The 26,814-nt window shown below is 36.1% G+C and overlaps 1 protein-coding gene across 1 annotated transcript in view; it reads left to right on the forward strand.

Annotated features, from left to right (window-relative positions):
• Window positions 1-26,814, forward strand: part of JMY (junction mediating and regulatory protein, p53 cofactor) — a 60,441-nt gene that overhangs the window by 14,798 nt on the left and 18,829 nt on the right. The window contains exons 2-6 of the mRNA XM_071730529.1: window positions 2,155-2,328; window positions 12,147-12,297; window positions 14,417-14,586; window positions 20,633-20,798; window positions 24,338-24,525. Coding sequence (XP_071586630.1) covers window positions 2,155-2,328; window positions 12,147-12,297; window positions 14,417-14,586; window positions 20,633-20,798; window positions 24,338-24,525 — 849 coding nt within the window. The remainder of the gene's footprint in view (window positions 1-2,154; window positions 2,329-12,146; window positions 12,298-14,416; window positions 14,587-20,632; window positions 20,799-24,337; window positions 24,526-26,814) is intronic.

Genomic DNA, 26,814 nt, shown 5'->3' on the forward strand with positions numbered 1-26,814 from the left:
AACTATTTAATTAGCCTTAAAGAAAAAAACCACCACCCTGCATTCTGTTGTTCTGTTCCTGGAACAATATTACTTCCGGTTCTCCTTGGAATGGCAGTAAGTTTCCTATAATTTTGTCACATTATTTTTGCCCTTCAGGATTTAGTATTCTAGTAGAATTGCAGGATTTCACCATGAAACAAACATGTAAATTTGCTTGATAAGAAGATACTAATAGGTTAAGCGACTAAAAGGAAATAAACATTACAGTGCACTGTAGGGTTGTTGCTAATAATAGAAACCCAGTACAGTGGGTGCTTGAGAATGAAGTTCTTTATTTTCTGTAGTTGGACAGAGGGATTATTACAGATTTGGGACTTCAAGAGAGTTTTATGATAGTGCTGTAGGGAAGCTGGAGGGAAGCAACTGTTTTTAGGCACTAGCAACAAGCAAGAAGAGCTGAGGAAGAGAGCCGCTTTACAGACTTGGCTGTTAAAGCAGCTAGGGTGCTAAAATAGTGCATGAAATCCATAGAAATGTGGGATTCAAAGCCAAAATATTACATGCTGCTGGAAAAGAACAGAAGGGTGTAGCAAGTGACTTTGCAATAGGAACAATTCCCTAGGTGGAATTGTTTAGGTGATAGAACAAATTGCCTTGTGCTGCTGAGGAATGTCACATCTGTTAAACACTATCTTTCCCAGCCCTCTCATCTCTGCTGAGCCTTGCTGCAGGAAAGCTTTTCCTGGCTTGTCATCTGACCATCATTTTCATGCTGAACATGTAAATAAAGTTAAAGCTACCATCAGCCTCTCTGCATTCTGCTGTGCATGCTCTGTCTACTTTTGGCCAGTCTTGAGTGTTTCAGAGAAAAGCCCAGATGGGGCTAGGGGGGTCTTCAGAAGCAAACTTTACATTCTGAAGAAAGACAAATTTTCCTTATACAGTCAGGTAGCTGAAAAGCAGCATAGTAATGTAAGGGTTATGGAGCAAAATCAGTAGACAGTGTGGTAAACTCAAAACTTCTCTGGCCTGTCCTGAGGTATAAATGAAGTAGACAGAAAAGGACTTCCATGTCTAATCTGCAGTTCCCTCTATTCTGCCTTCCAATTATAATGCTTGGTGCATTGAGGATACTGAAAATGTGTAGGTTTGGCATCCAACTAGAATGAACAGGTAGAAGGTGCACTGTGCCTATCCATAGTGTTCCTAATATATATGAAGTTTAAATAAACTGAGACTGAATATATGATTTTGAGATTATTGTGTAAAGGACAAGACACTTCAACTTTGAAAATTCTTTAAGAGGGGAATTTACGTCAGATAATCTTGTCTTTGTAAAAACATCAAGTATGTATTTCTTCATGAGAGTAATTTTTGCTAAACAGTTGAATATTTTTTTTAGAAGTGGTGAAAAGATTTCTAGCAGCATGTGAGGTCTTCCCAGGCAAATGCCAAGATAGATGCAAAACAAGCATATAAATTAAAATACTTTGCCGTAAGTTGTTACAGGGAGATGAATTTTCAGTTTCAAGAGAACTGAAGTCAGGAATAGACAGACTTCAGCAATGTTGTTTTTGTACATGAAGGAAAACTTATTTTTGTTTATTTTATGTAAATATTTTCCAAAGGCTTATAATATTTAAATTATTTCCTTTTTTAAAAACTCTATTAGAAACTTCATGATTTTGAAATTTAATATGAAACTCTCTAGTCTAAAATTATAAACAGGAAGGCAAAATAATCAGAAATGCACATCCCTGTTTTATTTTATGGAGATTCTTGTCTGTTTCTGGAGCTGCACTGATATAGTGGGGCTCTGTGTACCCAAAGTGCAGACAGGCATTGAAAAAGCAACACAACAAACTAAACACCAAAAAACCTAGAAAGATCAAAATGTGTCTTCTCTTCTGGATCCTGTCACATAGCTCATCCCTCTACACTTGACCAGTGAAGTGGGAAATGTGTGAAGTCAGGTATCTGATTAGAGTTACATATAGTTCTACTAAGTTGCTTTTTTGTGCTGTCTTTTTGCTTATATTCCTTACGTTCAAGAGATTTTTTGAAGAAAAAAAAGTAGTAGGAGTTCTGCACGCTTTGAATTAAGCTCATAGTTGACTGTCTAATTTCAAGTTGTGGGTGGGGATAAAGATTTGTTTTGTATGTTTTCTGCAGCTCCTGGAAAAACATAAGAACACAGAAAGCATGGTAGAGCTGCTTGAACTGTATCAAATGGAAGATGAAGCCTACAGTAGTCTTGCAGAAGCTACCACAGAGCTTTACCAGTACTTACTACAGCCATTCCGAGATATGAGGGAGCTTGCAATGCTTAGAAGACAGCAGATAAAGGTATGGTAAAGGTAACAACTTAGTAATAATAATAACAACTTATTATTAATGGATAAACTATGCTTTTTAGTTACTGTTTACTTGTTATTACTTTTATTATGCAGTATATGCAGTGGTGGTTTCTTCACTAGAGGTAGACCCTATTCTTCTGGTTCCTCCATTCAGAGGAGTGCTTTGGAAGAATGAGAATGTGACATACTCAGCTGACTATTACCTGTTTAACTTACTGGTTTTGACTGTTTAAATTCACTAGGTGATTTGGTAGGTAAAATACGCAAAATTGTGATTACTGGGTATACTAACTATTATTTAAAACAGAAGTAAGCGTAGGTACAGTATCTATGCTTTTGTTAATTCTTTTAAAATAATTTACAGGAAGTTACTTTTTAATTTTAGTTTTCTGTGTCTGTTAAACCATGAGAGGTCAGTAGTTCCTGATCTGATGTTGTGAAATACTTAAAGACGGGAGCATATTAGAAGTATATAATTTGTTATAATACTTTAACAGTGTATTTTCCTAAGAGCTGAAAAAGTATAGCTGGCTAAAGAGCACTACATTTTGGTAAAACTGCTTTGTAATACATATGTTTGTGTTATTGATAAATAACTCCAATTTTAAAGATGTAGCTAAAAATAAAAATGTCATTTTTATTGCATCTCCATAGCACTTTTGATGAAATCATTAGTTCCTGTGCAGATTATTAGACCATAGCTTTCTGATTCTTCTAAAATATGTGTTGTAACACAGAAGCTAAAGTGAGTTTCTTTCATTCAATCTGTGTTGCAAATGCCAGTTTGCCTCAGCATGGTACCTTGTTCAACTAGCCCATGTTATTTTTACTGATTTCAGTTTAAGAATATGGTTTTGAGTATAGAGTAAGACAGACAGGCAAGACGATTTCGATTTATTGCTGTGTTCATAAAGTAATTTTTCAGTAAACTGAGCAGTCTGAAACTAACACAGTGAGTTAATGTGGTGATGTTTGAACTAAAAGTGCCTTCTCTTCCACTGCATGATAAATCTACATAGAAAATTTGGATTAATATTTTTTTCATGTCTGTTATACATTTGAAGATTATGAATGCTACATTTAATACAAATCTTCTTAAGATTGTGATGAAATAGTTCCCAATTTATTTGAATTTGTAGCAAAGGAAAAGATGATTTTTTTGGTTTTTTTGTAAAGCAAGGAAAGGTAAGTGTCATACTGAGTAGGTAATAAGAATTAAAGGTTGTTTTTTGTTGTTTTTGTTTTTTTCTTTCTTTTGTTTCAACATCAACAATATCTTTGATTCTAGTTTTAAAAAACATCATTTTCTATTGATAAACTTAAGAAGCATGTTCTGTGGTTGATTGTTTTAGTTGTACATAGTTGTATCTAAGGTAACTCAAGTTCTCTTCCTAACTTGGCAATTTTTGAGTTATAAAACTTGGTCATCTGTATTATGTGGTAGGGAAAGATGCCATCTCTTGTTTTTAATTTCATAGTCTGAGAGAAAGCAGCGCTTCTGTCTGTGATGACAAAATATATATATTATGCTGGGTAGCTAGAGTAGAATAATTGCTTTATAAATAGAACTTGTGCATGAAATGGTTTGTGTTAACTTGCTGCATATGTTTTTCTGGCAGGCTTAATAATGGAACAAAGATATTTAGGTTCCTGTAATCCCTTATGGCTGGGGTTAGTTCCATTTTAGTGCATAATAGAACTATTTCTGATGCTTATTACTCCAGTGAAATGGGAGCTGTGAACATAAAATACTGTTTACTTGTAACAAGTGGCTAGGAGACATGTAAAATTTAGATGTAGGGCAGGGTAAGTTTCCTACAGAATGTGTTATTAAAATGAAAATACTAGTTACAAGGATAAGTAAGATTGAATAAAAATAGTATTTCGACAACATTGCATATGCCTTCTCCAATTACTTTATTTAACATTTTTAGACTTCTTCTCTATTAGGTTTCTGATTTTTATCTGCGAGGAAAATGTTCTTTTTTAAGAATTTGGCGAGTTTATTAAGTATTTTACTCAATTGCATTTTGAGAATGAGTTTTGGAGTCAATTAATTGCTATGCCTTTAACCCTTGAGAAGAGTGCTTATTGTTTTCTCCTTTTAGAGCAAGAAATAAAAATTTGAAGATATGTTACAGGCATTAGGTTTCTGATCTTTCCATGAAACTTTTTAGCTAGAGATAAACTTACAGGAGGGAAAAGAGAAACAAACACAAAATTCTGTCTGCTCAATAGAGGCTTGCTAGAGTAGAAAAGATGTGTTCTCTGCAGCTGTAGATTCCCTTTTTGGGAAAAAAACAAACCACAGCAACCCAGAACAAAAGTTCATAGCAAAACCAAAGCATTTTGAAGCTTGAAAATGGATATTGCTCTTAATAATAGAAGTCTTGGCTTTTTTCTTATTTTTTTTTATATTTTAACTTCATTGTATCCTAGTGTTTCTCAGGTGTATTTTGCTATACTTAGTGTGAAAGATGGATCATGTAGTATGAGAGGGGAATCAAAACTGTGATGCAGTTACGTATGAATGAATTTGGAAAACATAATGGAAAAGGTAGAAGATTATGGAAAGAGAAAATTGGCTTTCTATGAAGTTAAATGTCAGTCTGGAAAACTGATTTCTGCCAAAATTTATATTTAATTATGGGCTAGCCATCTGACCATAGAACTGTGTGTTCAGTAGTCATAAGTTTATCATTTTGTGGGGCTTCTAGCTTCAGAAAGCTACTTTTGATACTAGAAATGCTTAATATCATAAGCACATAAGCACAAATCATCCCAGGGGGAGAGGGGAGAGGATTGTAAGAGCAAAAGTGGGAAACTTGTAGGTAGACTGTTTAATCTCAATTTTGTTAGGCCCTCCACGTATAGCGCAGTTTACTTCTGAAAGTACGGAGGGGTGGGGTGAGATAGTGGTTGATATGTGGCAACAGAAATTACCGAGAGGTTAATGTTATTAAGCTTTAAGCCCTTTAAGAGTAATATATGAAGTATTCTTTAATACAGGAAGTCAAATCAAGTTATTTAGAAGAAAAAAAATCTTCCAAAAGAACAACTTAAAAAGCCACGAGGTTTGTCAGGCAAGATTTGCATTTAGTGAAGCTGTGCTGGCTATCTTGAATCACTTTCATGGTCTTCCATGTGCCTTATCAGACATTCTAAGAGAATCTCCTCCATGATCTTTACAGGGACAGATGTGAGGCTGACAGGCTGGTAATTCTCACAGTCCTACCTTCTGCTCCATTTAAAAATGGGTGTAATGTGTCCCTTCTTCCAGTCACCAAGGGCTTCACCCAACTGCCATGACTTTTCATATATCATGGAGAGTGGCTTGGTGACTACATCTACCAATTCTTTTGGGACTCTGGGATGTATCTGCCTTGTCAGGTCCCCATTTGGAGCACTGTGTCCAGCTCGGGAGCCCTTACCACTGGAAGGACATGGACCTGATAGAGCTGGGTGCAGAGGAGGGCCATGAAAATTATCAGGGGGCTGGAACACCTCTAATATGAAAACAGGCTGAAGGAGCTGGGTTTTTTCAGCCTGGTAAAGAGAAGGCTCCAGGGAGGCCTCATAGTGACCTTCCAGTACCTAAAAGGGGCCTACAAGAGGGCTTGAGAAGAACAGATTTTATAAAGGCTTTTAGGATGAAGGGCAGTGGTTTAAAAATAAGGAGTAGATATAGACTGGATGTTAGGAAGAAGGTCTTTACTGTGAAAGTAGTGAAACAATGGGACAGGTTACCCAGGGAGTTTGATGAGGCCCCATCCCTATTCAAGATGAGGATTGACAAGGCTCTGAGCAACCTGATCTAGTTGAGGATGTCCCTGCTTACTGGAGGGTGTTTGGACTAAATGACCTTTAGAGGTCCTTTCCAACCCAAATTGTTCTATGATCCTGTGATTCAATTTACATTTTTATTTATTGGCCTTTATGTTGAGTTTGAAAAGTGTTTGATCAAACCCCAGTAAAGTTGCTGGGATGCTTTCTTTTTTCCATGCCTTTTAAATTTTTTTTCAATTGTTTTTATCTACTTGGTACTGGACAAAAGAGAAAATGTAAAATAAATTCTTTCATAACCTACATTTAAATGCCAGCAAAACTTTGACACAAGCATTCTTGAAAGTCTTGAGTTGGGATGGATTTGCTAAACTGAGAATATCTGCTTATATCTTAATACAGGTGAGAGCTTATAGTAATCATTACACTCAGTTTTTCTCCAGGAAATTAGAACATTAAGATGCAATTATATATTAAATATATTTAAAAGTAGTCTTAGTTTCATTGCACACATTTCTGTTATTTTCACTTGAATGTGAATTAGTTTGAATTTTAGTTTTTAAGACCTTGAAATAAACTGATTTTGAGGTCTGGCGTAAGAGATTAGAGCAGCATATAGCTGTATAATTAATAAATTATTTTTTATTTAAAATTGTAGAATGGCTTATTAGTCTGTGTTGTGCTTCCCTTTCAATTTCCTTTAAGCAGGTATGGGTATACTTGAAGATGTAACTGGTTCAACCACATGCAGATTTATTTTGTAGTTTAGTACTTGATGGGGTATTGCAGTAGTGAACCCTTAAACTAATTTAGGCATCCAAAGGAGCCTCAGCAGCAAAGATGGTGAAGGGTCTGGAGGGGATGACTTATGAACAGCAAGTCACTTTGATTGTTCAGTTTGAAGAAGAGGAGGCTGAGGGGAGACCTCATTGCAGTATGCAGCATCCTCATGAGGGGAAGAGATGGGACTGCTACTGATTTCTTCACTCCTGTGACAGAAGAAAGGGCTTGGGGCAATGGTAGGAAGTTGAATCAGAGGAGGTTGAGGTTAGGTATCAGGAAAAAGCTTTCACCCTGAGGGCTGCTGAGCAGTGGAACAGGCTTCCCAGGGAAGTGGTCACAGTACCAAGCCTGCCTCAGTTCAAGAAGCATTTGGATGACACTCTCAGGCACACAGTGTGATTCTGGGCGGGCCCTACGCAAGGATAGGAGTGGGACTTGGTGATCCTAATGGGTCCTTTCTTACTTGGCATATTCTGAGTATGTGATAACTTGACTTTGATCTGCATAAAATGAAATGCTTAAAAATATGTTGCTTGGTGGTCTTGCAATGAAGAACATTAATGCAAAGCTACGCAAGGCATATTGGGGGACAGTAATGCAGTACTGATTAAAACAATTACTTACATGGCAATCAGCTTGATTTCATTCCTCTCAGTTTCTGAACCACACCCTCCAGTAATTATAGACTGGTGACTTGCTGACAAGAAGGTGATGAAAAATGTCTGGTAAAAACCAGTAAGGTAGTACTTAGTACTTAGTTTCAGAGACTGAAACACTTCAAAGAATTCTTAAGTCTCTTTTAGTGTGTCTGTAGTTGAAGATGTGTCCTTAGAAATTGTAATTAAATAAACTTGGCTTTTGAAAAACCTGTTGAGTAGGGAAGAAGTGGTAATCTAAGTTTCAGCTAAATGACTGGATTTGCAAATGAACGTCATGAGCCTTTGTTGAAAACACTGCTTTGCTGTTTCAAAAATTGTTGTAGTATGCTGAATTATGCCGGGATTGTCTCTACAGCATCAAAGTCTGTTTCAGAAGAGTCAGACTTGTCTGTCTCTACATTCTCAACTATAAATCCTCTACATATATTATACAAACTTGTGGCAAAACATTTTGCTGACTTAAATCGGGGTTTTATGGGCTTTCTGGAGAAAAACTTTAAGCAGGCGATCTGTTGGAAGGCAGTGTGATACTCTGAAGCAGTAAGGAAGTGAACCTCTTGGTATGATAATGCTGAGTACAAACCTGTGAGAGTATATGATCACTTAAATCTGCTTGTATGTAAGGTGAATGGAGTGCAAAACTGCTCTGGATGTTCAGCTATAAAACTACTTATAAAACTTGTAGAAAAATCTGATAGTGTTTGAATGCCAAAAGGTCTGGGGTTTTGTCGGGCTTTTTGTGTCTGGTGGTTTGTTTGGTTTGGGGTTTTTTTTAAGTTTTATTTTTGTTTAAAGAAGCTCCCTAAAAAAGGCTGGATTGAATAAAAAGTGGTTGATGAAATTGTAAATAAATAGTCATGCATGTACAGCAGGCTGATGACAACTTCCTAAAGTATACATGCATATTTTTATGTGCTTACTTTGCTACTTCTGAGGAACAAAGTAGGAGAACTATCTTGAGGAGTTCTCTAAAAAAATAGTTTGCCATTCAGCATTTTGAATTATTAGGGGAAAAAATAAACAAAACAAAATAGAAAAAAATATCATGTGTTCGTATTATATCCATGGTATATTTGCATCTTGAATAGATGCAGTTTTAGTTTCTCACTCTCAAAAACATACGGTAGGATCAGAATAGTTACAGCATGGCAGTGAGGGTGGCTAGGAGTATTTCCTTGCAAAGAGCCTCACTGCAAGGCTGGTAATTGAGTCAGATTGCCTTTGTTTGGAAAGCATATGCTTCTTTTAAGATAAAAAGGAGATCTTTATCTTAAGATAAATCATGCATGATAAGGGGAAGTATTGAACTGGTTCTTTCAATCTTTCTCATACTAAAAAAGAGCCTATTCTTACTGCACATACCTTGCCTTCTGTGTGGCAATAATTTCCACTGTTTAAGTATGTCTCCATATATGTATGGACATGAATATATGTCTATGGATAAGTATACATGTGTTCCAGAAAGAGACAGATCCAGCAGTGGCTGTTGACAATGATTCAGATTAACCATCAGCTCAGGAAGCCTCTAGGCCTTATAGAGGCCACAGGTGTTGGGAGTTACCAATGTATCCATACCTTATGACTTACATTTAATTTTTTTTTCTCTAGGTCTACTAATAATTACAGTTGAAAGCAGTGTCCAATACAGCCTTGGAGCTGGCCTAAGATTGTGTTATGGGGGAAATGGTGCAGAAAGATGAAGAATCAGGTTGTCCATTCAAAAAGTATCTTGATGAAACTCTGGAAGGGTGTTAAACGTTAAGAAAATACTAAATTATTTGTCTTTCTAAGTATTTAAGAGTAAAAGAGTGTGAAAGCTGAGGGTGCATGATTTTTTTTTTTTATTTTGCAGTGTTGGAGATGAGAAATAAAGAGAGACTTCAATGTAATGTTATGTAGGTTGTGGAGGGCAAGAAAAGGGGCTTGAGGTTTTCAAGGACCTTAATAGAAAAGTCTTCAAAGAAAAGTTTGATCATGAGAGGGTAAAGCCCATGTTTACTTAAATCTGTAAAAAGATTGGGATCTGATACTTTTATTTCAGTGGTCTTCTGAAAAAAAACTATTATTGCAAGCTTTCATAATGTTTGCTGCCTTTATACTGAGTCTTGTATTTATCTGAGTCTTTGCAGTTGTCATATTTTCAGTATCCCTATTCATGGGTGTTTATATGTATTTAATCTGATTTCTTCTTGTCAGATAATTGCGTCATTATTTTCCTTCTCTGAGTCTATCTGTAAGAATTGTCAGCCTTTTTTTTTTTTTTTGCATGAATTCCTGGTAGATGTGCTTAACATTTTTTTTCATTGTATCTGTTAAGCTTCTTTTAACTGAAAATTTTAAAATCCATCCAATCCTTTTCATCCACATTGTCTAGAACATCCAGAAACACTCAAGCTCACTTACTTAAACACCTGAAGGACTTGAAATCTTAAACTAAGCATTCAAATAACTAGTAGGATATAGCTTAGTAAAAATACAAAAAAAAAAAAACCCAAAACAAAGCTTTCTTTTTGAAGGTAAACTTAGTCAATGAAGCTGAAATGTAAATAACTAGATTTTTATATACATGTGGGTAAATGAAGGTGGCATAACTCAGGATGCACAATTTAGCCTAAATTCTGTCATTTGCCATTATAAAATACTTAACCTTAGTGGCTTAAATGCTTCTTTTATATACACTCTTAGGTGTCTGGGTTAAAAAGTGGTTGAGTAATCCCAGTCATTCCTTACTTTTGTTGTGAACTCAATATTACATAATTTTAAATTTCTGAATAGTACTTTATTTTTCAGCGTTCGCCATCATTCTGGAAAAAAAAAAACCACATTTTGCTTGCTTTTTAGTTTACTTCCTCTGTAGGCTTCATCTATATTGAATTGTGTATGTTGTTTCATATCTTGATAATTAAAACCCCCTTAGTTTGTATTGTTAGTCTCGGGCTCCAGATCTTTCAAGGAATCTAGACCATTCAGCCTAAGTTACTTGCATGTATTAACATCAAAGTCTATGTCAAGATTCATTAGGATAAAACAAGTAAAACTGTAAATCACTTTATACAGCTGAGTGCTTTCAGTTAATATGTTTGGGGCTCTACATATGGAATTAAAGCATATTTCGGCGAACAGTGCTGTGTTTATGTTACCAGCTGGAAGCATTTTTAAATTAAAACCTGTAAGACTAACTTTGAGAAGTGTCTGACTGAATGATGAAGCTGAAACACTGCATTATTGCTCATCTGTCCAGCAGGCTGTGGTTGCAGTTGTCTGTTCGGCCACCCAGAGCGTGACAATGGAAGGTAGCTGAATGTTTGAGCTGAAATACTCCTTTATATATAAACCCGTTTGCTTTTTGCATATTGCCTCTTGTCATCTGCACTACTCCCTTAACTGCTGTGTGCTTCTAGGAGAAGAATAAAGAAGGGAGCAGGAGAGAAGTAACAGATCCCTAACTTGGCTATAATGTGAGCTGGCCTCCTCCTGTCAGTATTGTCATTCTGTCTCAGCTGTCTTCAGAAGGAACCTGGGAAGTGTTAAAGATCCTTGGGGACTATGTTCATATTTAGGATATGTAAACTGTGTGAAACCTAACAATTCTACGATTGCAGACCTGTTTCTTCTATCTTCTCACAATAAACGTGTAGCTCAACAACAACCTGTGAACTTTTCCAGATACTCTTGTAGGTCCCTTTCAGGTACTGGAAGGTCCCTATGAGGTCTCCCCAGAGTCTTCTCTTCTCCAGGCTGAAAAACCCCAGCTCCTTCAGCCTTTTTTTCATAGGAGAAGTGTTCCAGCCCCCTCATAATTTTTGTGGCCCTTCTCTGGACCTGGCTCTACCAGGTCCATGTCCTTCCAGTAGTGAGGATTCCAGAGCTGGACACAGTGCTTCAGATGAGGTCTCACCAGAACAAAGTGTCAGGATCACATCTGTTGATCTTCTGGCCATGCTTTGTTTGATTCAGCCCAGGATGCAATTGGCCACCTGGGCTGCAAGCATGCACTCTTGGCTCATGTCCAGCTTTTCATCCACCAGCACTGCAAGTTCTTTTCTACAGGGCTGCTTTCTAACACCTCATCCTGTACTTGGGAATGTTCTGATGCAGGTGCAGGACTCTGCAGTTAGTCTAGTTGAACCTCATTAGGTTCACCCAGCCCTACCTCTCCAGTTCGTAAGGTCCTTCTGGATGACATCCCATCTCTCTAGAATACTGACAGCACCACTCAGCTTGGTGTCATCTGTAAACTTGCTGATGGTGCACTTCATCCCACTGTATGTATCACTTAAAAATACTAAACAGTGTATGCTTTGTGATTATTAGTAAAGAAACTAGATTTGCCTCTGTGATGTAGTTGTAAGATTGAGAGGGTTTTATGTTAGACCACACGTTCTCCAGAACTTTTAAGTACAACTCTAAACCATAACTTCTAAACCAGAAAGTGAGTTTGAGAATATGTTAGAAGTCATGATGATTTACTGGTAGTTTTCTTTACTTTTGTTTTTGTTTCTTAGGCACCCTGTAGCTGGTTGCTGTTAGTAATATAGCAAAAATTAATTGTGCTATTAATTATGGACTGATTTCTTTTCAGATCTCAATAGAGAATGACTACCTAGGCCCCAGAAGAATTGAGAGCCTGCAAAAAGAAGATGCCGATTGGCAGAGAAAAGCCCACATGGCTGTGCTTTCTATTCAAGATCTTACAGTTAAATACTTTGAAATAACAGCTAAAACACAGAAAGGTAATTATCTTCTACTATCCTGTCCATCAAATAATAGATCTTTAAAAGTTTATTGAATGTTTGCTGTATTCTGTATTATTCTGTGATACTAATTCTTTTCCATGAGACCTCCAGAGGGAGAATGTTGTTGTTTCCATTATTTTTTCCTTCTTTGTCTTTTCAAATCTTTCACCAATGAGCTAAAAGTATCACAGCTGCTTTTTTCAATGTGATTGGATTAGCTGCACTGTACATTTGCAAAGAATTTAGGGAGCATAATGTTCCTGATGCATTCTGTCTTCCGTACTGGATATGGCAGACCACCACAGTAAGTGTTTATTATCCTTAAATTAATTTCCTTTTCCTGTCTCCCCTGCGTTTCAGTGATTTCTTTTCATAGCTCTAAATACTAAGTAACAGCACAGTGTAATTACTCAGTGAAAGCTACTTATTTTTCAGAAATCTGCATGGGAATAACCTTGGCATTCCTATGCTGCTTTACTAAAGAGTTGTTGCAGTAAACCAAAGTCAGATGACTTGCCATTTACACCTTTGCTCAAATTGTACAATTTTAACTTAAATCATCAGTTTGTTAAAGCAAACAGGCCCGAGGATGTGGTTTCATGTCACCTCTGAGTTTGACTGTGGGCTACCACTGAAAGAGTTTGTGTCTCACTGTCTTCCTGGCCTAACTGCAGGTTCATGGTTTTTTGCCTTCATGATAATGATTTTGTAAGCACATAAATGATCTGTACTCCCAGGAGAAAATCTTCTTTGGTGTATAGGTTTCCTTGCATGACTGCTAGGTCTGCCTCACGAGAAAGCAGTCACTGCAAAATTATTTCTTTTGGTGACAACTCAAGTTAAGTAAAACTTGAAACTCTGTCTCACTTAAAAAAAACTGACTAAACCAGTTCAGGCATGTTGGGGTGAATTTAATTAGAGCAAGTTCTAAACTTATTTGAACACTTTGGTTCCTTTTCTAGTGTGAGAATGGCAGCAAATGAAATATCCTACTAGTTGATAATACATATTTATAGCTATTAATGGTTTGGTCTGTTTATATGTTCTTTTTAATCTACAGCAGACAGGATTGTAGGGAAAAATGCTGGGAAATGAAATGCCTGGAGACCATTTACAACTATAAATATTTGGTCTACAGGTTGCTTGCATGTTCTGCTATGTCTTGGGATTTTTTTTTTTGCCTCCTGCTGATCCCAGGGTAGTCTTACATACTAAAATACTAACAGATGGTAGAGGAAAAACACATGAGAACATAAAGGTATTCTTTGTTACCTAGCAACAACATGCAATATCTGCTAGCAGTTGGGGATTGAATGCTATCCCTTTGATTGTGTGACTTGTGGCTTTTGTTTTGCAAAGCTAAGTGTACAGTATCATATTACTGTTCTATATATTAGTGGTGAAAATCTCATCTGTGTCAGCCTACATGCTGCCTGGGACTCAAGAAGTAGAACATCTGAATCAGGCAAGGGACTGCAGCTACACTGCATTCTTTCCGAAAAGGTTCGCATTCATCCCTGCATATTGAGATCAGATTATAGTTTGGATTCATTATTGTGAGTTAGCTTTTTGAAGTAACCTACAGTCTACATAAAAAGGTAGAGGTTATTTAAACTTAATTTGGCATTCTTATAGAATTGCACTGGAGGTCAAGCTGAAATTTTTGTTTTAAATTGCACTTTCTTTTCACTCTGCAGATTTGTTTAAACTTATAACTGCATTACAGAAGTAAAGGTAAACTGGAGTCTGTAGTAACTCATTACTGGAGCTTTTAGAGCAGGAAAACTTGGGATGCAGTTTAATACCACATGGTAGCCTTTATGCCATATTTTTATTCAGTCAAGAATTCTGAGCCAATGCTTCAAATTGTCATCATGGTAATTGATACTCAGAATGGTTCTTTGGATAATAAAAATTGGAATTATGATAAAATTCTTATCAAATAGCTAGTTGTATATTTAAATTAATCCGAAAGTCAGTGCTCTGTAGAATGACTGCTTCTTGCTAAGAGAACTTTGTGTGTGGATGCAAATGTGTGCCTTGCCTCTGCACTAGAATCACTGGTGATCTGAGGAGCAGACCAGTAAGATATCTGCCTTTTTTTTCTCTTCTGTAGCTGTGTATGATCGAATGCGAGCAGACCAGAAAAAATTTGGGAAGGCAGCATGGGCAGCAGCAGTGGAACGTATGGAAAAGCTTCAGTATGCATTTTCTAAGGAGACTCTGCAATTGATGCGTGCTAAAGAAATCTGTTTGGAGCAGAAGAAACATGCTCTGAAGGAGGAGGTAATTTTCATACTGGTAAACAGAAAATAATAAAAAAATAAAACAAATAAAATAAAACATGAAGAAAAAAAACTCTTTAAAATTTAGAGTTGTACTTAAAAACATTAAAAAAAAAAAACCCAAAATACAAAACCAAACCAACAAGCAAGCCAGCCCAGGCTTGAAAAATCATTTTTTTCACTTTTAATAATGGTTTGCATTTAAACTTTTTCTATACCACACTAGACAAATGGAATTTGAACATAGGTGTGGTGGAGTTTGTGCCATTTATTTATGGCTTTGTTCCTGTTTTCTTGGTTAGTGAACCAGTATGTTTTTACTGTTAAAGCTTGCAGCTGTCCACCAATATGAACACAATTAAGCAAAAGGATAGGTCAGAAATCTGCTGCTATGTAATGTCCACAATTCAGCTCTCAAAGGCATGGCCACCTTTTTCGAATATTTTTGGGATCCCAGATGCAATGTCTCTGAACATAAGTAAATACACAGATGTTTAACCTGTTATACTGCATTCTCCTAGTATTTGCTTATACTAATTATTAATACATCTTCCAGAGGGGTTTATGTTGGTTACAGCTTTCCTGAGGAAAGAGTACATGCATTAAACAGTATTTAAGTGTCTTAGCAGAAAAAAAAACCAACAACCCACCTTTATTGGGTTTTATGGCACCTCCTCAAAAGCAAAAATACTACAAATACATATTTTTTTAATTTAATATCATATGGATATTCATGCTATGAACTTTGTCATACATAATTCACATTCTGTCTAATCAGTTGCTTATTTTTAGAGCAGTTCTCAGGAGTTTCAGCAAAACTTGACTAAGCTGTTGGCTCTGTTATAAAAAAGGTTACCCAGAGTACTCATGATTTCAGCACTATGTAGGTTGGTAGCTTTGTGAGCCTAATAGACTATGTGTCTATTTTTAGTGTCTTTTGCAGAAGACAGCCTAATCTACAAGAAAAAAATTAATGTAAGACCCAGAGCATGAGAATAAAAGATTTGCTCTATTTCAATGCTCTTTATATTTAGAAAGTCAAGTTGTGCAGAAACATGAGTTTTATCAGGCTGCTGCCATCCTTAGCTAAGAGTTGGTAAGAGGATCCAACAGTACTGTTTGGAAATACCAGATTTGATATGTTCACTTATTTAGGGCAGCCATGCATCATCTTTTCCGTAGCACATCCAGTAGGGACACTGTAAATTTTTGTTGAGTTACATATCAGTCTTGTGAGTGAGTGATTTGTTTTGATGTGCCAAAGCATTCGGGGCTGCATAGGAAGAGGAGAGGTTCATTGCAGTATAGTAGATGCTGAAGGGCTCTAAACAGAGGTTGGGCTTTTGGGGAGGGAGAAAGAAGGAACATATGATGGGTATGTGTGGGCATCATGTTTTGGGATGATTCTTACAAGGTATAGAGATGTACATGTCAAAACATGGTGATGGTGAGACAAAGAGACCAGCTTCTGCTTTAAATGATCTTACTTTGCTACAAGAATATAATAGCCCTAAGTATGCAAAGCTGGATGTGACTGGGGATCCCATATTTGAGGAGATCGTATGTTTGTTTGTCTTGCACTTAATTCCCTTTTATCCAAATCTAAACTGACCCTGCTGGTTGATTGAGAGAAAGGGAAAGTGTTCTTGTTTCTGTAGTTTTCATTTAGTATTAATAGAGTACTTTTTTGTTTCCTAAAATGTGTTGACACTGTTAACCACTAGAAAGTGATTATATTTTTCAAGTTACTATGATATAACAATGATCTGTCTAGGTGATTTGGTTAGTTATGAGATTTTTTTTAGTTGACAAGTGAAAATGTTAGCACTATGATCATCTGTATTTCTAAAAAAAAAGAAAAAACAATGCAAGAATAGCTCTAAGGAAGTTGCATTTTGTGCTTTTTTGTTTTCCTGATTTGTACCCCTTAAGTTCCATCTGTTGTTCTGAATTTCGTTTGAGAGGAAGGATGAAAACTTTCCTTTTGAGGTAAAGCAGACTCTGCTTTCTTTAACTTGTTGCCAAGTCTTGTCCTCATGACAGTGAACAGAAACATTAAATCAGAGTGATAATCCTTTGTAATTCTCTTAAGTATGTAAAGTAGTCTGGACAGATGGAAATGAGTGACTGGAGACTTAAATTCCAACAAGTTTTATCTTGCAGTGTGTAGGATTCATTAACTATTCTTTTCTCTTTCCCTTAAGAAGCATACAGTTCAGTTCTAAAGATAAACATTGAAAACAATTTTTAATTTACATTATAAGTGTTTTGTGATATTTTTTATAAACAAAATCATATTCCAACATAGTACTGCTTGTTTTTTTAAAAGAATGTTTCATAGTTTCATAATTCTAGTACTTTCCTGTCACTGAGCCTGAATCAAACACATACTTGTTTCCAGTGACTGAGTATTTAAATTTATCTTGTGTTTCACAAATGTCACTTTGCTTTTGCCTAAGTTGGATGTGTCAGCAAAAATAAGAATTTTATAAAACAATCTATGCAAGAAAGCATGAATAGCTATTTCTAAAAAAATTTATTCCTTCTCTAAAATGGACAGTAATTTTGATATGCAACATAGTAGTATTTTGCAGAAATACATGCTTTGCCTTGGTAGCTTTCATTGTATCGTTTTAGAGCTTTCTGGAACAGCTTTTTGGAAGGCCTAAGGAAGAAGCTGAGTTGGGAAATCTATGAAGATTTATTTGAGTACACTTGAATTATTTTAATAACAGCTCACGAATGCTTTTGCTTTCTTCTCCTTGAGTATTCAAATTGGCAAATTAAAATTGGTTGTAAAAATACTAATATTTTTTTCTTTAATCTGACACTGAATATTTGTGTATTAATCTCCAGTTGATCAAAAGTTCAGAAAGACTTAGGAGTAATTTAAATTGTCATTGTGTTCTATTGAATATTGAAAGCAGAAGGCTTTAAGTACCTGAGGTAAATTATTGGAGTGCATTCTGTACAAAAATTTGGAGTCATGCTTTTGAGTCATTTGGAATCATGCTTTGGAGTCATTGGTAGTTATGCTGTTAATAACAGTGAGACATTATTAGAAAATAACTCATTAATGAAGATAACCTGCTGGACTTTATGATAATCGAAACCCTCATAAGTTCTTCTGAAATAATAATATTGGAGCATAGTTCATTCTTTTTCCCCAGAAAATGATGGGGAAATTGTATTTTAAAGAGTATTAAAGATGGCAAACCCCAGCATTTGAAGACATTTTGTTTGTGCATCCCTGACATTTAGTTTCCGTTTGCTCAGAAAAAGGAGATGAGGTATTCATGCTAACTTAAAACAGACTCACTGCAATGTTAGCAAATCAGAACTGAAATACCTTCTTTGGCAAACCATTCTGCTCCTATTTTCTAGGGTGACCTCGTTTGAGACAGGATAGAACCAATTTTTTTTTTTTCTAGTAATTTTGCTTTCAGTTGAGTCTTTTTTAAGTAACTGCCCTTGCTGAAATTAACAGCTTGTTTTTCAGTCAGCATCTGCTTCTAGGGCTGATAACATATGATGTTTATAGTTACTGCTAGGAAATGGTATGCAGAACCAAGACCACTTCTTGCTAGTGATGAGAATTACTGTGGTCTTAGAACCTGGTAGCAAAGTCATTGAGCCACCAGTGCTATAGCGTGGTACAGCAGAAGATGCTCTTCAAACTGTCAGATGGGGAAGTGTTAGTGTCACTGAACAGGGACTTGTGAGATTCTTATACATATTTTATTTGTGCATTTCTCATCACTCAAGAAATACGAGTTCTAGATGGAGCTACCACAGTGATGCCAGGAACAGCAAGTCTGATTTACAAGAGGAGATAAAGTGGTTTTGACAAATAAATTGAAGCCTGAGATGATAAAAAATTGTTCTCTGGAAACATAGTGGAGTTGGGCTGAGTAGGCCATCCATAGGTCCTGTTGCAATTTGAAAGGGAGTAATGGTTTTAAAAGAGGGTAGATTCAAAATATATACAAGAAAGAAATTTTTTACAGTAGGGTGGTAGAACATTGAACTGCTTGGCCAGAAAGCTTCTAGGGGCCTCAACCCTGAAAACATTGAGTGTCAGATAGGATGGGCCTCTGAGCAACCTGATCTAGTTGAAAACATCAATCACTGCTCACTGCTGAAGGTTGGATTAGATGATCATTAAAGGCCCTTCCAAGCCAAACTATTGTATGAATAATGCAATAAATAACCATAAATAAAACATATGTACATAAAAAAAGCATATGTATGAATAATATTGTATGAATAATGAAAAATACTGATAGGAATAAGCATTTGTCAAGAGCAGTGCATTTGACTATTCGATACAGATAAAAGAGCAAATGTTATTATCTGATTGTGAATACACTGGAAATGTGGAGGAAGTTTTCTGGCAGTTAGAAGGGAGTATCTGGAACAGACTTGCAATGGGAGTTTTGTGGAACCTTTGTTTTGTTTTGACAAAATCGGAAAGAGAACAACAACAACAACATGAAAATAATTTTAAGAACTCAGTTTATGAAAGCTGTTAATTTTAGATTTGCCAAAAGCATTCCATGGTGGTAGAAAGATTGATTTGGCGGCTCTTACTCTTTATTCTATTTGTAGGTATTTGACTATTAATTTTTTAATCTATCCATTTCGTATGCTTGTTCACTGTTGTTGTGGGAGGCTTTCTGTTTTAACTTGTTTGTATTTATTCCCCGTGTGGGTATACGGGTGATACGTTTATACTTTAAAACCGTTGAGAAACCCAAGTTCTTTCCTAAGTTCTTCAATTAGTATGAATGAGACAACAAAGAGACCATAAACACTGTTGGTTGAGCTGGGGCCAAAGCGATTAAATAATCTGCTTGAGTTAATGCAGGAAATTGTGGCGTAGCAGGAAATTGAACTCAGATCTCAGTTACAATTCTTTGTCCAACTTCAAAATGTTTCTTTAGCACATTAAAGTTCTTATTTCTTTCAACTTATTGTTTAGCCGGTGACCTACCAAGGAAGAAGCATTTTAGTAGTACAGATTAGATAGCGACTTGTAACATTAAGAACTGAACTACTCTTAAATTTTTAACAGAAAGAGGGATGATTGTGTTTTGAATTATTACATATATAGTATCTCACAAAGTTTTAACACCAGTGGTTGAAATTTAGGGTCCTCATTTTTCTTTTTCTGTTATGTAGCTACATTATCTGCCTGAGAGACATACGACAATATTAACTTCCGATTGCTACTGCACCTCAAAAATTATTTTAGTAGTGTTGTACCATTAAAACAGACCAGATACTTGCCAGCATCAGGAGTGTATGCTTACAAGGCTAAGACTGAGTTGTCATGCAGGTCCTTCATCAGGCAGACAGCACTGCAGCTGAATCAAATACTGAGCTTAGACTGCTAGAGCTTGACACTTACCAAACTGATACTTTTGAAGATGGCACATCTATATATCTATGAAATTTTTATATTAGGCTGTGGACTTCAGTGAGAAACTTGACAGAGATACGTTTTCTTTTTAATCAGGTAGAGAACTTAAATGTGGTTGTAACCCTTCTGCATGCAGGTTTTAGAACTGCATGACTTTGAATTCCTTCCAAAGTGAGACAGCACTAAGTTATATTAATACCTATTGGTATTTCTTAAATATGGTTCGATTGTGTCTACTGTCACTTTTTTTATGTCACATGCTTGACATGAAGAACTGGTTGCCTCCAGAAGCAATGTTGGGTTGTCATTACAAGGGGGTCAGTGCATGTAATTATTCCTTTTCCCACCATGTTTCAATTTTTTCCTCAGTTCAGCTTTAATGATGTTTTAAGCTGTAGTTCTCTAGATGTGTTTTCCAGATGTTTTATCACCATATAGAAAAATGTCTAATATTAAAGATGTCTAAAAATGTGTGGCTGATCAAGATCTCTCCTTTTGATGTGTTTGATTTTAACTCATCACATTTAATGTACCATATTGTATTGCTGTAATCATTAAGTCTGTGATTTTGTTCTCCTCATTGTCCTGAGTTTTGTAGATTATTTTTTTTTCTCTTTCCATTTAGATGCAGAGCCTGAAAGGTGGTACAGAAGCCATAGCCCATTTGGACCAGTTAGAAGCTGATTATTATGATCTACAGCTTCAGTTATATGAAGTACAGTTTGAGATCTTGAAATGTGAAGAGCTACTGCTGACAGCACAACTTGAAAGCATCAGAAGGCTGATGTCAGGTGCTTTATGCATTTTAATTGATATATAATCTGTACTATCTAAGTTTTGGGAAACTGCACTCAAGAAGCAGGAAATGTCTTAATTGCTAGAGACTTGTCTCATTTAAAACTTCCATTGGTATTTTTTTATTTGAAATGATGGTTTACATAAGATATTGCTTCAAATAAGGAGTCTTTCAGATAAACTTGGAAACTTGTTGTGTTGCCATCTCACTGTCTTAGAACAATGATGCAAACTCTGTTTTCAGAACCTACTACACCTTGTATACCTGAAAGTAATGGAAATGGTAAAGGTAAATCATAAAGCATGTTTTAATCCAGTTATGTCCTTTGGACCTTTGTTTAGTTAACATGTTTATCCACACAAGCTCATAGCGATTTTTGTTATGGATAGAAAAGTTACTTAAGAGTGATTTGAAGCTGGATTGTGGTATAGTTGCCTGTGGAAAAACAAATAACATAGTTATCACAGATTCTTCTTTCTGTCAAGTGAGTCTCCTCCTTTTAGGCTTGTGATGGCAACGTATCTGATTAGGAAATCAGACATTTAATTTTGATACTGAGGACATGGTATGCTTTAGTTACCTGTGGACCAAAGGAAATACCCTCAACAAGAGGCTGAGTTTTCCCCCCCCCCCCACTTTAGTATAGTGATAGTAAAACCTAAGGGCCCTTGGGGGTTAAGCATCATAGGTCATTATGACTTGTTACTAATGTTTTATCCAGAAATCTCAAAAAAAACCACCAACCCCCCACCCAGACCCAAACAAACTACAGAGCCATAACCTGATCCAAAGTAAAACAAAAACTCCAGTCAGCTAAACTACCTACCCTCTCCTTTCCCCAGCATGACAGAATAGTTCATTGTTCTGGCTTCTTTGCTGTTTTAAGTTGGTAAAATATTATTTAATACAAAATCCTAAATTTGTGGTTTCTTTCCCTAAAGACAGCTGCCTATGATTGATGGAATTACTATGTTTTAACAGTTACCAGTTTATATCCCATAGGATGAGGATTAAAAAATACAGTTCTTAAATGTCATGGAATTTTGTTCAAAGGTTGAAATGATCTATTTGGACTTCACTTAGGTGGAGGGGATAAAGCAATTAATGTGAAGAATTTGACAGTAAAGAGGCCAGATCTCTTCAAGACTGTTTAGCCCCTAATCTGAACAAAAGCATCTAAAAACATGTAGTTATCTTTTAATATGTGTTGTTTCCTAGGCAGTCAAAGAGGAAAGAATGGTCTGCTGCTTCTTCTGTTACACTTCCTTTTTAAAATGTACTTCTAATCACTAAAGTAATAGACTTTTAATTGTGCATATCTGTATGATCTGAAATACATGCGTTTTAGTGACTTCAGTTACTATTCTTTACTTTTTCATTATACTGGCTTTGCAGAGCCATTTCAGAGTTCTGGATTCTGTTTTGAATTGTGGGACATCAACAGTACTACTAAATGGAAGTATCAACAGAATATTCTGAGACCATGGTTTGATTTGGCTGCTAGTTCATTGTCAGCTAGAAGAAAAACATTTTACTTTGCATAATGGGCACATTGGATCTGAAAAATATCAAGTATATAATAATAGATTATCATATTATAAAAACAGTAGTAGTTTTTAAATGTTATTTACCAAATACCTGCATTGATATACACAAAACGGGAATTTGTTTGGTTAGAATTTTAAAGGGTCATATTATATCCATAAAAACTATTTACACATCCTTGTAAGATGGTTGTGCATTTGTTGCATTGCTGTCAACAGAATCTGGCAGTAGGTTCCTGCTTTGTTTGGAGGGTGTGTTGAATGTGTGCAAATGGTCTGGATGGCATTTTAAAGGGAATAATTCTAATTGTCTTATTGTAAGTAGTTAAGACATTAGAAGCTTAAGCACTTACCAAATTTATAGGCATTTCAAAAGCTGTTTTTAGAAAACTCCTGGAGTGTTTGGTCGAGGGTGCGATAGAGTTGCCAAGGTGCTGGGTTTTTTGTTTAAAACAGAATTTTAAATTGTGTTTTAGTACTGGTAGATTTGACTGGTTTGGAGCCAAGCTGTGGCATTTTCACTTGTAAATTCCTGTCTTTAACTTCATGTGAAAGTGTTCTAAAACACAATTGGCATGTAAGTTCTCCCATCTTATAAGCGTATGGCAAAATTGTTGTTAGCCAAGAGTCTTATTTTTACTCACATCTCAAAGTGGGTTTTAATGACTTGGCAGTTTCACATAATGTGATGAGCTTTTGTTGTGTTTTGCTGGTTTGGGTGGTTTTTTTGTTGTTGCTTTGTTTTGTGATTTTTTTGGTTTTTTTTTTTTTTTTTTAATGAGCACTAAAGTAAAGGATCTAGTAGGTCTATTTTTGTAATTTTTTTTTTTTTAAGGTTAGTATAGTCCTGTGCTTTCTTTTCTGGTCCTGCCATGTCTTCTGCTGAGCTGAAATTAGCATGACAATCAGAATTTTGGTTGCAGCAGAGACTGTGTGCACAAATAACACGAAGTGACAACACATTCTAAATTGGACACTGTACTGAAGAAAGCCCTGACCCAATCTCTAGATACACTAGTAAAAGGAGGAGGAAGTTATGGTCTTGCTGAAAGTAATTGATGAAGTTAAAATGAAAAGGCTTGGTGATGCTGCAGAGAGGACACTTGACAATCATGCCAGCTATATCTGCCTGGTTCAGCCAAAAGTAATGTTTATCCCTCTTACTGTATTTTAAAAATATCCTACTTTTTATGCCAGTGAAATAAAGAACAAGAGGCTTTTGCTGCTTCTTCATCCCAGCCTTCTGCAAGGATTTATAATCATCACTCTCCTTGGCAAGAGATGAGAAGGCAGCATTCAGAGATGAGCTCAATGTTATACTGAATGCTTTACTCAGGAGGCTAAAAATCATGAGTGGTGATAAAATATTAGTCATGACCTCCTTTTTAGGCCTGTAATGCTTTGAAGGATTGCCTTGAAGTTACCCACCCTCATCTGCTGCTGAGCAGTAGCAGTGACTGGGAGGTCAAAAACCAAAAAGATTTTTGGTGTTTTGTTGCCTGATTGTCCTTTCACAAAATTAAGAATACATTATGGCAGAAGAACCTCATGCCAAAGACTTCAGAAAGAGTCTATATTCTGAACTCTGTCAGGAAGAACAGAGAAAATCAGTGCACATCCTGGGTCCCTTGTACTGGTTAGGAGACCAAAAGACATGCATGGACATTGTGATTGAGTTAGGCTATAGACACAAATGTACTTTTACAGTTGCCTTTGCTTTCTAATTCTCTGAGTTTATCTGAATACCAGGCCTTGCTTTATTGGTGTTGATTCCTGTTCTCCATATAAAGTTCAAGGCTCTACAGTGATATGCTGTTTAATAGTGCTTTTTCTGTAAACTTTCGGTTTTTAATAGTCCTCTGGAAGGACTATAGCTTTCCTCTGTGTTAAATCCTGGGTTCAGTGGGGGAATTTTTGTAGAACAAAACAAAATGTTAATCAAATACAAACTAATAATTTGACTTTTTCATTATTGTAATTTTTAAATCAGAGAAGACAGATGAGGTGGTTTACTATGACACTTATGAAAGTATGGAAGCCATGCTTGAAAAAGAAGAAGCTGCAGCATCTATGCACTTGCAAAAAGAGGAGCTTCAAAAGCTACAACAAAAAATCCGCCAGCTGGAAGCAAGACGTGGACGTATTTCAGCCAAGAAAGCCTACCTCAGAAATAAGAAGGTATGAATAAATTGCAAATTTCTATCATAATTAGCATATTTAATAAAACTTAAAAAGGTTTAATTTCAGGGATCACTTCCAAGTCTTGCAGATTTTTCATGGATTATATTTGCTCCTTACTAGAAGTTATTTTACAGAGTACCAAATTCAATAGTATATGTTGTTAAATTGATATACTTAAGATTCAGTTCACCTTTTAGCTTTAAAGGAATCTTTAATGACTGAATTCAACAAACTTATTTCTGCTAACTAATTACAGTACTCCTGTGGAAGGTACATGCTAGAATGTCTGTTTTTACAGTGAGAAGTTTTGTATGTATTTGAGAATGGAATTTTCAATGTTTCCTTACTAGTGTGTTCTATATTGTCTTACCTCATCCTTTTAAACTTACCTGCCATTGATACTGTGTAGTCAGCAGATAGATATGAAATCCAGTATATATTCTTAATTTGTAAAAGTAGATATGCTATATAGGACAACTTTTTAATGTGGTAAGTTACTGGGACGTTGTGCAGAAAATTGTTTTAGAAATGTGCTCTCATGAGCACTTAATGAGTGTAGTGGATTAAAGTTGTGAGAAAGCATATAATACTTGTCATAAAATAGTTTTCCACCCCATACTATAAATGGTAAGGCTATACAGAAATCTTAGATGAGAACTCTAGATTCTATATTATGATCATCAGGGCTCTATGTGGCTGTTTGTTCCTAGTCATGTCTCTTGATGTGGGACATGACCCCTTTATATAAACAGTTGTAGTAAATTGAGGGTAGAGCCTTCAGGTGTTGCCTCGCCTTAATAACTAATATATCAATGTCTGTACCTGTATCTGGAACTTAATGGAACAAACAAATCAGTAGTCCATGCTTATATTTCTCTAGTCACTGTCCTGATTATTACAATGTGGAGAAGACAGCAAGTATATTATTAGAAAAGAAGTCTCTCCTGTTATCCTGCTATGGGAAGTAGTTTGCTCACAGTCATTGACATCGTTCTATTTAAGTTCATAAAAAGGGATGAAGATGCTGGGCTTTTTAGTATTTTAAGAAATGAATCCTATGTCATGTTATCATGTCTAATTAATATAGGCTGCATTATAAAAGCTATGCCACTTTCTCCTGACTGTGAATAGACACTGCTGGTATCTTACAGAATGCACAAACCTATTAAAAAGCAACAGCCTGGTTGCTATTCTATACTCAGTTCACAGGAGTTGTCTAGTCAAGAAGACATCCTGAAGCAGGAGTAGAGATGTGTGTTAGTATGCCTTCTTATCTGTGGAAATGAAGTAGCCACCACCTTCAGTTGGCCCACTTGTTCCAAGGATATGCTACGATAAAATACCTTGGTTAAGCCGAAGGAATTACTTCTAGGCTGCAACAGTAGTTGCAGCATGCTTGTGCATTGAGACATCATGAGAGTTGCTTATCTGAGCATGCCTGCAGGGGTCAAGTAGTCATGTATGCTCAGCGTTGTTCTGGAAGAACTTGGTCATACTGCTTTCAGGACCTGAAGTAATGTCTCCATGTGGAACTTCACTGCTTGACATCATGGTGTGGACATCACAGAGCTCTTAGTACTAGTTCCAGCTCTCTTCTGACTACATTGCAATTGAGGCTGCATTGAGATACTTACCTTGCAGCTTCTAAAGGACTCGCACATTAAGATAATGTGTATTTATACTTGCTAGGGCAAGAGGTATTTACTTCAAATGCTGTTATTACTGATGAATACCACAGAGCCCTACTTAGTTTAATAGTAATTACTGGAAAATCAAGACTCTAGTGGCTTCGATTGAAACATAGACAAGCTTTGTATCTTAAGTGAGCACTGTAGTGATACCGAAAACATTAATGAGAAGTACTTATAGTGTGTGATGTGGGTAGTTGTATTTTAAAGAACTGGGAGGAAAAAGGATTCTTGCTTTGAAGAGTTTGCAATTTAAGTTAAGCACGCTGAAGAAAGAGACGGGCTGCAAAGCAGACTCAAGATGGTGAGAAATGAGCACAGTGATGACTGAATGCTAGGTGGAGAAAAGAGTAGGTTTTTGAGGGTGAATTTGGAAAGTATATGCTGTGTGGTAAATGCCTTTCTTAAAGGCTGTCTCTCAGTTAAGAGACACTTATTGTGTAATTAAGATGAGAATCTACTTAATGCTTTTCAGATTGTGTTCCTGGCCATACTTGTTTCAGCAAAGTATCTTAGAACTGTTAACAACTGTTCTGTTTTGGACTGGATTGGTGAGGTTTTGGTGTTTTCACTTCCTTCCTTTTTTTTTTTTTTTTTT

The sequence above is a fragment of the Heliangelus exortis genome, chromosome Z (assembly GCF_036169615.1).
Source record: "Heliangelus exortis chromosome Z, bHelExo1.hap1, whole genome shotgun sequence".
NCBI classification, from domain to species: domain Eukaryota; kingdom Metazoa; phylum Chordata; class Aves; order Apodiformes; family Trochilidae; genus Heliangelus; species Heliangelus exortis.